Here is an 18,088-nt window from a genome sequence, read left to right as displayed (position 1 = left end):
GAGAGAGATGGAGAGAGAGAGAGAGAGAGATGGAGGAGAAAGAGATGGAAGAAAGGGAGAGATGGAGGAAAGGGAGAGAGATAGAGGAGAGAGATGTAGTAGAAAGAGAGAGAGAGGAGAGAGAGATGGAGAGGAGAGAGATAGAGGAGAAAGAGAGATGGAGTAGAGAGAGCGAGAGATGGAAGAGAGAGGAGGAGAGAGAGATGGAGAGGAGAGAGATAGAGGAGAAAGAGAGATGGAGGAGAGAGAGATGGAGGAGAGAGACATGGAGGAGAGAGACATGGAGGAGAGAGAGTGATGGAGAAGAGAGAGATGGAGGAGAGGGTTAGCAGAGGCGAGCGTGACGGTCAGCAGCTGGCTCTCTGTCCCGCTCTATTTCCCCTGTCGATGAATCAATGCTGTCTGTCCTTGAGTCATTATTCATATGAGCCTGACTGGTGGGCTGCCTAAGCGCTCACACCTCTACAGACACACACACACAAACAAAACACGCTGCCTGAGAAAAGCCTTGTCTGCTCCGCTTGCGATCGATATCTTTTCATCTTTTAATCAGAGGCCCATTTGAGGGATGGCTCAGCTCTGTGGGCCGGCACGGTCCATAATCCACACAGGATTACAAAGTTAATAAACATAGCAACCAGCCATTGCCACCGCTCACACCCAGCATCCCAACGCCCCTCACACCCAGCATCCCAACACCGCTCACACCCAGCATCCCAACACCGCTCGCACCACACCGCTCACACCCAGCATCCCAACACCCCTCACACCCAGCATCCCAACACCGCTCACACCCAGCATCCCAACACTGCTCACACCCAGCATCCCAACACCGCTCACACCCAGCATCCCAACACTGCTCACACCCAGCATCCCAACACCTCTCACACCCAGCATCCCAACGCCCCTACCCAGCATCCCAACGCCCCTCATACCCAGCATCCCAACACCGCTCACACCCAGCATCCCAACACCGCTCATACCCAGCATCCCAACGCCCCTCATACCCAGCATCCCAACACCGCTCACACCCAGCATCCCAACACTGCTCACACCCAGCATCCCAACACCGCTCACACCCAGCATCCCAACACTGCTCACACCCAGCATCCCAACACCTCTCACACCCAGCATCCCAACGCCCCTACCCAGCATCCCAACGCCCTCATACCCAGCATCCCAACACCGCTCACACCCAGCATCCCAACACCGCTCATACCCAGCATCCCAACGCCCCTCATACCCAGCATCCCAACACCGCTCACACCCAGCATCCCTGAATGACACACTGTAGGAACTTTTTACACACTCTGGGGCTAAAGGGGTTGGCGGTGTGTTTTGTCTGTGTCGCTTAGACCAAATCTGGAAGGTCTAATACACTTTCCTGAATATCCCCCCTCCCCTACACATACACACAACACAGACACACCTCCTGAATACACAGTGGGTCAGTCAATATCATAGGGTGGAAAAGCTTCTTGCATTTCTCCCCTGCCTGCTGCCTCCGTCAGGATCTGATCAATGCCACTGTCTGTGAGATATAGCCCACTACAGGAGGAGGAGGAGAGGAGAGGACAGCCAGGCAGATTTATGGACACATGGAGGTGAGGAAAGAGGCCAGGTGTCAATGGCAGGGCCCGTATCCACAAAGCATCTCCGAAAAGGTCCTAGGAATTCTGTTAAAACCTGTTATAAGACTTCAAAAACTCCCAGCTCAGTGGGTTTTAGGAGGATGTTAAGACAGCGCTCAGACAAATCCTGAGCCAGGAGTAAAATCAATTCAGAAACGTTTCTCAGCTATTCATCATAGATTGAGGTAACGCAAAGGAAGGATAAGTGATTTTTATTTATTTATTTTATTAGGCAAGTCAGTTAAGAACAAATTCTTATTTTCAATGACGGCCTAGGAACAGTGGGTTAACTGCCTGTTCAGGGGCAGAACGACAGATTTTGTACCTTGTCAGCTCGGGGATTTGAACTTGCAACCTTTCTTTTTTACTAGTCCAATGCTCTAAACACTAGGCTACCCTGCCGCCCCAATGATGGATAGTCATTGACCAACTCGTAAATGATTGGGAATAACGAATCACGCTGTGAACTCTATAACACGTGTGAGACAAACACAGTGAATGTGACTGTACATCAAATGTTGCCATGGTAAAAAGTTTGATATCATTTTCGCCTGACCTGATCACTCTGCCTAATTCTTGATTAATATGTTTGTATGTGTAACCTTTTCTTTCTTTTTAACCAATTCTGATATTTGTAATAATGTGATAGGGATAATGCAATGAATCATACAGTGTAAAGGTTGTTAAGTGGAATTCTGATATTTATAATAATGTGATAGGGATAATGTAATGAATCATACAGTATAAAGGTTGTTAAGTGGAATTCTGATATTTATAATAATGTGATAGGGATAATGTAATGAATCATACAGTATAAAGGTTGTTAAGTGGAATTCTGATATTTATAATAATGTGATAGGGATAATGTAATGAATCATACAGTATAAAGGTTGTTAAGTGGAATTCTGATATTTATAATAATGTGATAGGGATAATGTAATGAATCATACAGTATAAAGGTTGTTAAGTGGAATTCTGATATTTGTAATAATGTGATTAGGATAATGCAATGAATCATACAGTATAAAGGTTGTTAAGTGGAATTCTGATATTTGTAATAATGTGATAGGGATAATGTAATGAATCATACAGTATAAAGGTTGTTAAGTGGAATTCTGATATTTATAATAATGTGATAGGGATAATGTAATGAATCATACAGTATAAAGGTTGTTAAGTGGAATTCTGATATTTATAATAATGTGATAGGGATAATGTAATGAATCATACAGTATAAAGGTTGTTAAGTGGAATTCTGATATTTATAATAATGTGATAGGGATAATGTAATGAATCATACAGTATAAAGGTTGTTAAGTGGAATTCTGATATTTATAATAATGTGATAGGGATAATGTAATGAATCATACAGTATAAAGGTTGTTAAGTGGAATTCTGATATTTATAATAATGTGATAGGGATAATGTAATGAATCATACAGTATAAAGGTTGTTAAGTGGAATTCTGATATTTGTAATAATGTGATAGGGATAATGCAATGAATCATACAGTATAAAGGTTGTTAAGTGGAATTCTGATATTTGTAATAATGTGATAGGGATAATGTAATGAATCATACAGTATAAAGGTTGTTAAGTGGAATTCTGATATTTATAATAATGTGATAGGGATAATGTAATGAATCATACAGTATAAAGGTTGTTAAGTGGAATTCTGATATTTATAATAATGTGATAGGGATAATGTAATGAATCATACAGTATAAAGGTTGTTAAGTGGAATTCTGATATTTATAATAATGTGATAGGGATAATGTAATGAATCATACAGTATAAAGGTTGTTAAGTGGAATTCTGATATTTATAATAATGTGATAGGGATAATGTAATGAATCATACAGTATAAAGGTTGTTAAGTGGAATTCTGATATTTATAATAATGTGATAGGGATAATGTAATGAATCATACAGTATAAAGGTTGTTAAGTGGAATTCTGATATTTGTAATAATGTGATAGGGATAATGCAATGAATCATACAGTATAAAGGTTGTTAAGTGGAATTCTGATATTTGTAATAATGTGATAGGGATAATGTAATGAATCATACAGTATAAAGGTTGTTAAGTGGAATTCTGATATTTATAATAATGTGATAGGGATAATGTAATGAATCATACAGTATAAAGGTTGTTAAGTGGAATTCTGATATTTATAATAATGTGATAGGGATAATGTAATGAATCATACAGTATAAAGGTTGTTAAGTGGAATTCTGATATTTATAATAATGTGATAGGGATAATGTAATGAATCATACAGTATAAAGGTTGTTAATTTATAATAATGTGGAAATTCTGATATTTATAATAATTTATAATAATGTGATAGGGATAATGTAATGAATCATACAGTATAAAGGTTGTTAAGTGGAATTCTGATATTTATAATAATGTGATAGGGATAATGTAATGAATCATACAGTATAAAGGTTGTTAAGTGGAATTCTGATATTTGTAATAATGTGATAGGGATAATGCAATGAATCATACAGTATAAAGGTTGTTAAGTGGAATTCTGATATTTGTAATAATGTGATAGGGATAATGTAATGAATCATACAGTATAAAGGTTGTTAAGTGGAATTCTGATATTTATAATAATGTGATAGGGATAATGTAATGAATCATACAGTATAAAGGTTGTTAAGTGGAATTCTGATATTTATAATAATGTGATAGGGATAATGTAATGAATCATACAGTATAAAGGTTGTTAAGTGGAATTCTGATATTTATAATAATGTGATAGGGATAATGTAATGAATCATACAGTATAAAGGTTGTTAAGTGGAATTCTGATATTTATAATAATGTGATAGGGATAATGTAATGAATCATACAGTATAAAGGTTGTTAAGTGGAATTCTGATATTTATAATAATGTGATAGGGATAATGTAATGAATCAGACAGTATAAAGGTTGTTAAGTGAATTCTGATAATATAGACGTTATATATCACATTGCATACTCTCTCTCTCTCTCTCTCTCTCTCTCTCTCTCTCTCTCTCTCTCTCGACAGGTGCTGGTAACTCTAAACTGGTTAGGACACCTCATCCTAAATAACTGCCCATTAGGTGGGATTCTTATGACTAAAAAGGGTGGAGAGAGGAGAGGGAGTTTTGGTCCACTTGTACCATTGTCTTTTAATTGCCCTGTTAACCGCTGCTATTTTTGGGTATTTATGGCTGTCCTGTCCTCTCCTGGGTGGATTGCTGCTCTCACTGGCCTCCAAAGGACCGGACAGCAGAGGGTCAATTAACATACTACTATGGACAAAAATACATGAATAAATAAACAAACAGGTTGTGAAATTGCCAGGTACACTGCAGTATATACCAACATGTGGGGGTACACTGCAGTATATACCAACATGTGGGGGTACACTGCAGTATATACCAACATGTGGGGGGTACACTGCAGTATATACCAACATGTGGGGGTACACTGCAGTATATACCAACATGCACTGCAGTATATACCAACATGTGGGGGTACACTGCAGTATATACTAACATGTGGGGGTACACTGCAGTATATACTAACATGTGGGGGTGTACACTGCAGTATATACCAACATGTGGGGGTACACTGCAGTATATACCAACATGTGGGGGTACACTGTGGGGGTATATATACCAACATGTGGGGGTACACTGCAGTATATACCAACATGTGGGGGTACACTGCAGTATATACCAACATGTGGGGGTACACTGCAGTATATACCAACATGTGGGGGTACACTGCAGTATATACCAACATGTGGGGTACACTGCAGTATATACCAACATGTGGGGGTACACTGCAGTATATACCAACATGTGGGGGTACACTGCAGTATATACCAACATGTGGGGGTATACACTGCAGTATATATCAACATGTGGGGGTACACTGCAGTATATACAACATGTGGGGGTACACTGCAGTATATACCAACATGTGGGGGTACACTGCAGTATATACCAACATGTGGGGGTACACTGCAGTATATACCAACATGTACACTGCATATACCAACATGTGGGGTACACTGTATATACCAACATGTGGGGTACAGTATATACCAACATGTGGGGTACACTGCAGTATATACCAACATGTGGGGTACACTGCAGTATATACCAACATGTGGGGTACACTGCAGTATATACCAACATGTGGGGTACACTGCAGTATATACCAACATGTGGGGGTACACTGCAGTATATACCAACATGTGCGGGTACACTGCAGTATATACCAACATGTGGGGGTACACTGCAGTATATACCAACATGTGGGGGTACACTGCAGTATATACCAACATGTATACACTGCAGTATATACCAACATGTGGGGTACACTGCAGTATATACCAACATGTGGGGTACACTGCAGTATATACCAACATGTGCGGGTACACTGCAGTATATACCATGTGGGGGTACATGTATATACTAACATGTGGGGGTACACTGCAGTATATACCAACATGTGCGGGTACACTGCAGTATATACCAACATGTGGGGGGTACACTGCAGTCTTGATCAACATGTGGGTGGTACACTGCAGTCTTGATCAACATGTGGGGGGACCTTCACATACAGTATTTCATCTTCCTCTGTTCTTTCCTGGTAAGAGGACTAGCCCTAGCCCTTAGACCCTAACTTCTATACCCTAGCCCTTAGACCCTATCTCCTAGACCCTAGCCCTTAGACCCTAACTCCTAGAACCTAGCCCTTAGACCCTAACGTCTATACCCTAGCCCTTAGACCCTATCTTCTAGACCCTAGCCCTTAGACCTTAACTCCTAGATCCTAGCCCTTAGACCCTAACTCCTAGACCCTAGCCCCTAGACCCCAACTCTCTCATCTCTTATCACCTCTCACCTCCTCTGTCATTTCTCTCCTCCCCTATCACCTCTCTCCTCCCCTATCACCTCTCTCCTCCCCCATCACCTCTCTCCTCCCCCGTCACCTCTCTCCTCCCCATCACCTCTCTCCTCCCCCGTCACCTCTCGCCTCCCCTATCACCTCTCTCCTCCCTATCACCTCTCTCCTCCCCCATCACCTCTCTCCTCCCCCGTCACCTCTCTCCTCCCCATCACCTCTCTCCTCCCCATCACCTCTCTCCTCCCCATCACCTCTCTCCTCCCCCCGTCATCTCTCGCCTCCCCCGTCACCTCTCGCCTCCCCGTCATCTCTCTCCTCCCCCGTCATCTCTCTCCTCCCCGTCACCTCTCGCCTCCCCATCACCTCTCTCCTCCCCCATCACCTCTCTCCTCCCCTATCACCTCTCTCCTCCCCTATCACCTCTCTCCAACCCATCACCTCTCTCCTCCCCATCACCTCTCTCCTCCCCATCATCTCTCTCCTCCCGTATCACCCCTCTCCTCCCCCATCAAATCTATCATCCCCCATCACCTCTCTCCTCCCCATCACCTCTCTCCTCCCCGTCACCTCTCTCCTCCCCATCACCTCTCCCCCCGTCACCTCTCGCCTCCCCGTCATCTCTCGCCTCCCCGTCACCTCTCGCCTCCCCCGTCATCTCTCTCCTCCCCCGTCATCTCTCTCCTCCCCGTCACCTCTCGCCTCCCCATCACCTCTCTCCTCCCCCATCACCTCTCTCCTCCCCTATCACCTCTCTCCTCCCCTATCACCTCTCTCCAACCCATCACCTCTCTCCTCCCCATCACCTCTCTCCTCCCCTATCATCTCTCTCCTCCCGTATCACCCCTCTCCTCCCCATCAAATCTATCATCCCCCATCACCTCTCTCCTCCCCTATCACCTCCCTCCTCCCGTATCACCTCCCTCCTCCCCATCACCTCTCTCCTCCCCATCACCTCTCTCCTCCCCATCACCTCTCTCCTCCCCCATCACCTCTCTCCTCCCCCATCACCTCTCCCTCCCGTATCACCTCTCTCCTCCCCTATCACCTCTCTCCTCCCCCATCACCTCTCTCCTCCCGTATCACCTCTCTCCTCCCCCATCACCTCTCTCCTCCCCCATCACCTCTCTCCTCCCCCATCACCTCTCTCCTCCCGTCACCTCTCTCCTCCCCATCACCTCTCTCCTCCCGTATCACCTCTCTCCTCCCGTATCACCTCTCTCCTCCCCTATCACATCTCTCCTCCCGTCACCCTCTCCTCCCCATCACCTCTCTCCTCCCGTATCACCTCTCTCCTCCCGTATCACCTCCCTCCTCCCCCCATCACCTCTCTCCTCCCCCATCACCTCTCTCCTCCCCCATCACCTCTCTCCTCCCGTATCACCTCTCTCCTCCCGTATCACCTCTCTCCTCCCGTATCACCTCTCTCCTCCCGTATCACCTCTCTCCTCCCCTATCACCTCTCTCCTCCCGTATCACCTCTCTCCTCCCGTATCACCTCTCTCCTCCCGTATCACCTCTCTCCTCCCCTATCACCTCTCTCCTCCCCCATCACCTCTCTCCTCCCCCATCACCTCTCTCCTCCCGTATCACCTCTCTCCTCCCCCATCACCTCTCTCCTCCCCCATCACCTCTCTCCTCCCCATCACCTCTCTCCTCCTCCATCACCTCTCTCCTCCCGTATCACCTCTCTCCTCCCGTATCACCTCTCTCCTCCCGTATCACCTCTCTCCTCCCCCATCACCTCTCTCCTCCCCATCATCTCTCTCCTCCCCATCACCTCTCACTCCTCCATCACCTCTCCCCTCCCCTATCACCTCTCTCCTCCCCTATCACCTCTCTCCTCCCGTATCACCTCTCTCCTCCCGTATCACCTCTCTCCTCCCGTATCACCTCTCTCCTCCCGTATCACCTCTCTCCTCCCGTCACCTCTCTCCTCCCCATCACCTCTCTCCTCCCCGTATCACCTCTCCTCCCGTCACCTCTCTCCTCCCGTATCACCTCTCTCCTCCCCTATCACCTCTCTCCTCCCCTATCACCTCTCTCCTCCCGTATCACCTCTCTCCTCCCCTATCACCTCCCCCGTATCACCTCTCTCCTCCCGTATCACCTCTCTCCTCCCCAATCATCTCTCTTCTCCCCATCACCTCTCTCCTCCCCTATCACCTCTCTCCTCCCGTATCACCTTTCTCCTCCCCTATCACCTCTCTCCTCCCCCATCACCTCTCTCCTCCCCCATCACCTTCTCCTCCCCATCACCTCTCTCCTCCCGTATCACCTCTCTCCTCCCGTATCACCTCTCTCCTCCCGTATCACCTCTCTCCTCCCGTATCACCTCTCTCCTCCCGTATCACCTCTCTCCTCCCGTATCACCTCTCTCCTCCCCTATCACCTCTCTCCTCCCGTATCACCTCTCTCCTCCCCTATCACCTCTCTCCTCCCGTATCACCTCTCTCCTCCCGTATCACCTCTCTCCTCCCCATCACCTCTCTCCTCCCCTATCACCTCTCTCCTCCCCTATCACCTCTCTCCAACCCATCACCTCTCTCCTCCCCATCACCTCTCTCCTCCCCATCATCTCTCTCCTCCCGTATCACCCCTCTCCTCCCCCATCAAATCTATCATCCCCCATCACCTCTCTCCTCCCCCCCATCACCTCTCTCCTCCCCCGTCACCTCTCTCTCCCCCCACCTCTCTCCTCCCCCATCACCTCTCTCCTCCCCCATCACCTCTCTCCTCCCCCATCACCTCTCTCCTCCCGTATCACCTCTCTTCTCCCGTATCACCTCTCTCCTCCCGTATCATCTCTCTCCTCCCGTATCACCTCTCTCCTCCCCTATCACATCTCTCCTCCCGTATCACCTCTCTCCTCCCGTATCACCTCTCTCCTCCCCCGTATCACCTCTCTCCTCCCGTATCACCTCTCTCCTCCCCCGTATCACCTCTCTCCTCCCCCATCACCTCTCTCCTCCCCCATCACCTCTCTCCTCCCCCATCACCTCTCTCCTCCCGTATCACCTCTCTCCTCCCGTATCACCTCTCTCCTCCCGTATCACCTCTCTCCTCCCGTATCACCTCTCTCCTCCCCTATCACCTCTCTCCTCCCCATCACCTCTCTCCTCCCCTATCACCTCTCTCCTCCCGTATCACCTCTCTCCTCCCCTATCACCTCTCTCCTCCCCCATCACCTCTCTCACCTCCCCCATCACCTCTCTCCTCCCGTATCACCTCTCTCCTCCCCCATCACCTCTCCTCCCCCATCACCTCTCTCCTCCCCATCACCTCTCTCCTCCTCCATCACCTCTCTCCTCCCCATCACCTCTCTCCTCCCGTATCACCTCTCTCCTCCCGTATCACCTCTCTCCTCCCCATCACCTCTCTCCTCCCCCATCACCTCTCTCCTCCCCATCACCTCTCTCCTCCCGTATCACCTCTCTCCTCCCGTATCACCTCTCTCCTCCCCTATCACCTCTCTCCTCCCGTATCACCTCTCTCCTCCCGTATCACCTCTCTCCTCCCGTATCACCTCTCTCCTCCCGTATCACCTCTCTCCTCCCGTATCACCTCTCTCCTCCCCATCACCTCTCTCCTCCCGTATCACCTCTCTCCTCCCGTATCACCTCTCTCCTCCCGTATCACCTCTCTCCTCCCCTATCACCTCTCTCCTCCCCTATCACCTCTCTCCTCCCGTATCACCTCTCTCCTCCCCTATCACCTCTCTCCTCCCGTATCACCTCTCTCCTCCCGTATCACCTCTCTCCTCCCCAATCATCTCTCTCTCCCCCATCACCTCCTCCTCCCCTATCACCTCTCTCCTCCCGTATCACCTCTCTCCTCCCCTATCACCTCTCTCCTCCCCCATCACCTCTCTCCTCCCCCATCACCTTCTCCTCCCCCATCACCTCTCTCCTCCCGTATCACCTCTCTCCTCCCGTATCACCTCTCTCCTCCCGTATCACCTCTCTCCTCCCGTATCACCTCTCTCCTCCCGTATCACCTCTCTCCTCCCCTATCACCTCTCTCCTCCCGTATCACCTCTCTCCTCCCCTATCACCTCTCTCCTCCCGTATCACCTCTCTCCTCCCGTATCACCTCTCTCCTCCCCATCACCTCTCTCCTCCCCTATCACCTCTCTCCTCCCGTATCACCTCTCTCCTCCCCTATCACCTCTCTCCTCCCCATCACGTCTCTCCTCCCCCATCACCTCTCTCCTCCCCTATCACCTCTCTCCTCCCGTATCACCTCTCTCCTCCCGTATCACCTCTCTCCTCCCCCATCACCTCTCTCCTCCCCTATCACATCTCTCCTCCCCGTATCACCTCTCTCCTCCCCTATCACCTCTCTCCTCCCCCATCACTTCTCTCCTCCCCTATCACCTCTCTCCTCCCCTATCACCTCTCCCTCCCCCATCACCTCTCTCCTCCCCATCACCTCTCCCTTCCCCATCACCTTCTCCTCCCCTATCACCTCTCTCCTCCCGTATCACCTCTCTCCTCCCCCATCACCTCTCTCCTCCCCCATCACCTCTCTCCTCCCCTATCACCTCTCTCCTCCCGTATCACCTCTCTCCTCCCCTATCACCTCTCTCCTCCCCTATCACCTCTCTCCACCCCCATCACCTCTCTCCTCCCCTATCACCTCTCTCCTCCCCTATCACCTCTCTCCTCCCCTATCACCTCCCTCCTCCCCCATCACCTCTCTCCACCCCAATCACCTCTCCGTCACTCAAGCCGCTCCCTCGCTACAGGACACGGCAATAACTTCCAAATGAAAATGAAAAACCATTCAGATCAAATCCAATCTGTGACCAAACCAGACTGATAGACAGACAGCCAGGGCTGGAGAACTGTCTGTCTCCTCTCCTCCTTACTCCTCTCAGACACACATAGGGAACAAAGAGGGGGAGTGAGGGAGGAGGGAGGAGATGGAGGGAGCTGGAGGAGAGCAGAGTGAGGGGTGGAGAGATTACTTCAAAGGGATGGGTTGGGGTGGAAGGCAGGATGGAGGGAAGGAGGGATGGAGGGATGGAGGGGAGGAGAGGAGGAGGGGCTAGAATTTGGTGCAGTGATAGCTGGTCTGGCTCAGAGAGGGGCTGGATATTAAATCTCCCTGTCAAGTGCTTCCAACACACAAGGACACCTCACAGTAAGAGGAGAGCCAGCTCCACACACACACACACACACTCACACTCTCAACACACACACACACACACACACACACATATGCACGTATGCACACACACACACACACACAAACACACACAAACACACATACACGAACACACACTACCCACACACATCTATCCACACACACACACACACAAATTCCATTTGCAAAAGCTAAATCCCAGAGGAGTACATAACTAAAATGTCCAGTTTTGTTGTAACACGTGGGCACACATTAAACAATCAATAACCTTAAAGTTGACATACTTCACTTTGACAAGGATAAGCATATTCCTGGTGCTGTGCGTTGTTACTCTGTAGTTGGTCCCTGCCTTGTTTATTCCTGGCTCCTGGAGTGGAGGACAGGGGGCCACTTCAATAAGCACCTGGGTTAATTTCATTAGTGGCTAGCTGGAGAGGAAGACATCCCAGTGTCAGCAGCAACAGAACGGGCTGGAGCTGGACTGTAGTCCCCTGAAACAGACCCCCTCCATTCTACCCCAGTCTGCTCTGCTCTGCACAGCTGCAGATTGGGAGCGATGCTTGGCGTGCATGCACACACACAAGAGGAGAATGATTAAAGCTCTGACTTATGACACACTCACACTCACTCACTCCTGGACACTGCGTCTCAGACAGGCACCATATCATATATCACATGGGTGGGGCTGGGTAGTGAGGTATTACAGTAGTAGGGGACTAAAATACAGATGGATCCATGGTACAGCTCCAGTCCTCATTATGAGGTATTAGGGGACTAGAATACAGATGGATCCACGGTACAGCTCCAGTCCTCATTATGAGGTATTAGGGGACTAGAATACAGATGGATCCATGGTACAGCTCCAGTCCTCATTATGAGGTATTAGGGGACTAGAATACAGATGGATCCATGGTACAGCTCCAGTCCTCATTATGAGGTATTAGGGGACTAGAATACAGATGGATCCATGGTACAGCTCCAGTCCTCATTATGAGGTATTACAGTATTAGGGGACTAGAATACAGATGGATCCATGGTACAGCTCCAGTACTCATTATGAGGTATTACAGTATTAGAACGCTAGAATACAGATGGATCCATGGTACAGCTCCAGTCCTCATTATGAGGTATTACAGTATTAGAACACTAGAATACAGATGGATCCATGGTGCAGCTACAGTACTCATTATGAGGTATTACAGTAGTAGAACACTAGAATACAGATGGATCCATGGTACAGCTCCAGTACTCATTATGAGGTATTACAGTAGTAGAACACTAGAATACAGATGGATCCATGGTACAGCTCCAGTACTCATTATGAGGTATTAGGGGACTAGAATACAGATGGATCCATGGTACAGCTCCAGTCCTCATTATGAGGTATTAGGGGACTAGAATACAGATGGATCCATGGTACAGCTCCAGTCCTCATTATGAGGTATTAGGGGACTAGAATACAGATGGATCCATGGTACAGCTCCAGTCCTCATTATGAGGTATTACAGTATTAGGGGACTAGAATACAGATGGATCCATGGTACAGCTCCAGTACTCATTATGAGGTATTACAGTATTAGAACGCTAGAATACAGATGGATCCATGGTACAGCTCCAGTCCTCATTATGAGGTATTACAGTATTAGAACACTAGAATACAGATGGATCCATGGTGGCTATACCATTATGAGGTATTACAGTAGTAGAACACTAGAATACAGATGGATCCATGGTACAGCTCCAGTACTCATTATGAGGTATTACAGTATTAGAACACTAGAATACAGATGGATCCATGGTGCAGCTACAGTACTCATTGTGAGGTATTACAGTAGTAGAACACTAGAATACAGATGGATCCATGGTACAGCTCCAGTACTCATTATGAGGTATTACAGTATTAGAACACTAGAATACAGATGGATCCATGGTACAGCTCCAGTCCTCATTATGACATTCCACCTCATACAGTACTTTAGTGATGAATGAGCAGAGTGTGGTTCTGTACTGTACCTTCAGCGTAGGCCTCTCGTCTCTGGAGCCCTGGGTGGCTCGCTGCAGGGTGCTGTTTCTGCTTCTTAGGAGGCCTCTTATGCATGTTGGCCGTGCTCATGTTACTGTCTGTGGAAGGGGGGCTGCCCGGACGGTGGCCTGAGGGGGTCATTTGGTACTTTCGCGCTGAAGGGAAAGACACATTTGGTAAGGCACATGAAACCATGAAAAGGTTTTCCCCCTATCAAAGGGAAGGCAGAATAAGGGAATCATATTGATTCAAAGTTCATGTGCTCATGATCTTGTTTTCTACTGTTCTTGATAAAGTGACATCACAATATATGTGCTTACCTCCGGGGCCTCCCTCCTGGCCTTGCGTGGGGTTGGGGTACTTGGCCACCTTGAGGCCTGCGTACTCTGCAGCAGCCGCCACGGCCTGGGCAAAGTCGGCGTCTGTGAAGAAGGATCCATCTGAGGAGCTGACGGCACTGGAGCGTCCTGATGAGGCGTTGTCCTCCTCGGAGGCTGAACCCCAGCCGTTGATCATGGAGCCCGTCACAGAGCTCTCCAGGTCCCCCATGCTGGAGGCTGGCGTCTGCTCCAGGCCCCGCAGCAGCAGCCTCCTGCTGTGCATCTGCTGGGGGTGGTGGGGGTGGTGAGGGTGGTGAGGGTGGGTGTGGTGGTGGTGCACCTTGGCCACCTCCGCGTCTGTCTTGTCCCCTTCCTCCTCTTCCTCCTCTTCCTCCAACATCTCCTCCTCCTCCTCCATGCCATCTGTGTCCAGAGACATGGGGCTGGAGATGTAACCGTAGGTGTGTGAGGGGGAGAGGGGAGGGGGGCTCACTACATGGCGTCTGAAACAGCAGGAGACATGTTCTTAATGTAGGGTATACCAAATCAATTAAATAAATTCAATTATAAATCACGACAGAATGTTTTGCACAGACTTTTAAAATCATTACTACAGTGGGTACCATCAGTACTAATCCCTCTTGGATTTCTTCACTTTTTATTGTTTTGCAGAGTAAGATTAAAATTGATTTATTGTAAGTTTTTGTCAATGATCTTGACAAAAGATTACTGACAAATAAAACACTAATAGACCTTGATGAGACAAGTACAGGATGCATGTTTTAGTGCCTTGTTGCATACAGGATGCATGTTTTAGTGCCTTGATGTGTACAGGATGCATGTTTTAGTGCCTTGTTGTGTACAGGATGCATGTTTTAGTGCCTTGTTGCATACAGGATGCATGTTTTAGTGCCTCAATGTGGATGGGGGCCTGCTCAGCCCTCCGTTGCCTGTAGTCCACGATCAGCTCCTTTGTCTTGCTGACGTTGAGGAAGAGGTTGTTGAACTCCTCCCTGTAGGCTGTAGGCTGCCTCATCATCGTTGGTGATAAGGCCAACCACCGTTGTGTCGTCAGAAAACATAATGATGGTGTTGGATCAAACGGCAAAGTAGACAGGTTATTTTGGCATTCTTCTGGGGGGAGGGTGGTCTGCTTGAAACATGTAGGTATTATACACTGGGTCAGAGAGAGGTTGAAAATGTCGATGAAGACAGCTGCCAGTTGGTCAGTGCATGCTCTGAGTATGCATCCTCATAATCTGTCTGGTCCCATGGCCTTGTCAATGAAAACCTGTTTAAAGGTCTAACTCACATCGGCTACAGAGAGCGAGATTACACAGTCGTCTGGAACAGCTGGTGCCCTCATACATGGTTCAGTGTTGCTTGCCTCGAAGCAAGCATAGAAGGAATTTAGCTTGTCTGGTAAGCTCGTAAAGGTGATCTAGAGTTTTGTATACATTTCTGTGTGTGGAGTAAAGGTGATCTATAGTTTTGTATACATTTCTGTGTGTGGAGCAAAGGTGATCTAAAGTTTTATCTCCTCTAGTTGCACAGGTGACAAGACAGATTTCAGTTTCTCTGCATTAAAATCACCGGCCACTAGGTGCGCTGCCTCTGGATGTGTATTTTCTTGTTTGCTTACAGCTCATTGAGTGCGGTCTTAGTGACAGCATCAGTTTGTGGGGGTAAATAGACAGCTATGAAAATATAGATTAAAAACTCTCTTGGTAAATAATATGACCTGCAGTTTATCATGAGATATTCTAACTCTGTTGTGTACATGATTTATGTTTTAGTGCCTTGTTGTGTACAGGATGCATGTTTTAGTGCCTTGTTGTGTACAGGATGCATGTTTTAGTGCCTTGTTGTGTACAGGATGCATGTTTTTGTACCTTGTTTCGTACATGATGCATGTTTTAGTGCCTTGATGCATACAGGATGCATGTTTTAGTGCCTTGTAGCGTACAGGATGCATGTTTTAGTGCCTTGTTGCATACAATATGCATGTTGTAGTGCCTTGTTGTTTACAGGATGCATGTTTTAGTGTCTTGTTGCATACAATATGCATGTTGTAGTGCCTTGTGTACAGGATGCATGTTGTAGTGCCTTGTGTATAGGATGCATGTTTTAGTGCCTTGTTGAGTACAGGATGCATGTTGTAGTGCCTTGTGTATAGGATGCATGTTTTAGTGCCTTGTTGAGTACAGGATGCATGTTGTAGTGCCTTGTGTACAGGATGCATGTTTTAGTGCCTTGTTGAGTACAGGATGCATGTTGTAGTGCCTTGTTGAGTACAGGATGCATGTTGTAGTGCCTTGTGTATAGGATGCATGTTGTAGTGCCTTGTGTATAGGATGCATGTTTTAGTGCCTTGTTGAGTACAGGATGCATGTTGTAGTGCCTTGTGTATAGGATGCATGTTGTAGTGCCTTGTTGAGTACAGGATGCATGTTTTAGTGTCTTGTTGCATACAGGATTGTCATGCCCTGACCTTAGTATTCTTTGTTTTCTTTATTGTTTTGGTTATCTCAGGCATGGGTGATGTATGTGTTTTCGTACTGTCTAGGGGTTTTATAGGTTTATGGGGTCGTGCACTATCTAGGTGTTTATGTATGTCTATGGTTGCCTAGATTGGTTCTCAATTAGAGGCAGCTGTTTATCGTTGTCTCTAGTTGGGAACCATTTTTAGGCAGCCATCTTCTTTGGGTATTTCGTGGGTTATTGTCTGTCTATGTCTAGTTGCCTGTGTCTGCACTAGTTTTATATAGCTTCACGTTCGGTTTGTTGTTTTGTATAGTTTGTTAAGTGTTCTTCGTCTTCATTAAAATATAATGTATTCACATCATGCTGCGCCTTGGTCTCCTCCATTAAACAAATGTGACAAGGATGCATGTCTTAGTGCCTTGTTGAGTACAGGATGCATGTCTTAGTGCCTTGTTGAGTACAGGATGCATGTTTTAGTGCCTTGTTGAGTATAGGACGCATGTTTTAGTGCCTTGTTGCATACAGGATGCATGTTTTAGTGCCTTGTTGTGTACAGGATTTATATTTTAGTGCCTTGTTGTGTACAGGATGCATGTTTTAGTGCCTTGTTGCATACAGGATACATGTTTTAGTGCCTTGTTGTCTACAGGATGCATGTTTTTAGTGCCTTGTTTCGTACATGATGCATGTTTTAGTGCCTTGATACATACAGGATGCATGTTTTAGTGCCTTGTTGCGTACAGGATGCATGTTTTAGTGCCTTGTTGCATACAGGATGCATGTTTTAGTGCCTTGTTGAGTACATGATGCATGTTTTAGTGCCTTGTTGAGTACAGGATGCATGTTTTAGTGCCTTGTTGAGTACAGGATGCATGTTTTGGAATATTTTTATTCTGTATATTTGATTCTGTATACTTTTCACTCTGTCATTTACATCCAATTTAACTAATTTATTTGATATTTTATTTGATATTTTATTGTTTTATTACTTGTATTTTAGTTTACATTTGTAGAATATTATTTTCACTTCGACATTATGGAGTAGATCAATGACAAAATGAATCACAATTAAATCTATTTCAATCCCACTTCGTATCACAATAAAATTTGAAAAAATCCAATGTTGGTGAATACTTATTATACCCACTGTATATCAGCCAATCAAAGTCCATTTCATCCAGTATAATGCCTTCCAGTACCTGCGTTCGTGTCCAGAGACCATGCTGTCTGTTGTGTCTTGGAGCATGGGTTGCAGCTCCTCCTGGGGCGAGGGGGTGAGGGTGGCTGTGGACTGGTGGCTGTAGGACACCGCGGCGGGGGACGAGGCAGCACCTCTGACGGGTGGAGTGGGACCCCTCTCCATCTCCTCCTCCTCCTCCTCCAGTTCGTCTGGCTGCAGGTACATGCGGGAGGGGGGTAGGGAGCACTGCATATCTGGGTCATAACTGTCAACACAGGGAAACACGCTGGTTAGTTGGATGTCACTCAATGTGATAATAACATTCATATCTTGAACAATGTAGCTAGTACATATTCATGTTGTGCTGCTACCAAGGTAGACATGGAAAGGAAAAGGTTTGACATGTA

General features: G+C 47.1%; 1 protein-coding gene across 1 annotated transcript in view; it reads right to left on the bottom strand.

Annotated features, from left to right (window-relative positions):
• The window catches only part of robo1 (roundabout, axon guidance receptor, homolog 1 (Drosophila)), a 423,568-nt gene that overhangs the window by 3,142 nt on the left and 402,338 nt on the right, over positions 1-18,088 (bottom strand). The window contains exons 25-27 of the mRNA XM_042296381.1: positions 17,701-17,946; positions 14,018-14,520; positions 13,688-13,852 (exon numbers count right to left, since the gene is read on the bottom strand). Of these exons, the coding sequence (XP_042152315.1) occupies positions 13,688-13,852; positions 14,018-14,520; positions 17,701-17,946 (914 nt within the window). The remainder of the gene's footprint in view (positions 1-13,687; positions 13,853-14,017; positions 14,521-17,700; positions 17,947-18,088) is intronic.

Source organism: Oncorhynchus tshawytscha, linkage group LG13, assembly GCF_018296145.1.
Source record: "Oncorhynchus tshawytscha isolate Ot180627B linkage group LG13, Otsh_v2.0, whole genome shotgun sequence".
Taxonomy (NCBI): domain Eukaryota; kingdom Metazoa; phylum Chordata; class Actinopteri; order Salmoniformes; family Salmonidae; genus Oncorhynchus; species Oncorhynchus tshawytscha.
This window is presented reverse-complemented; position numbering and strand designations above follow the sequence as displayed.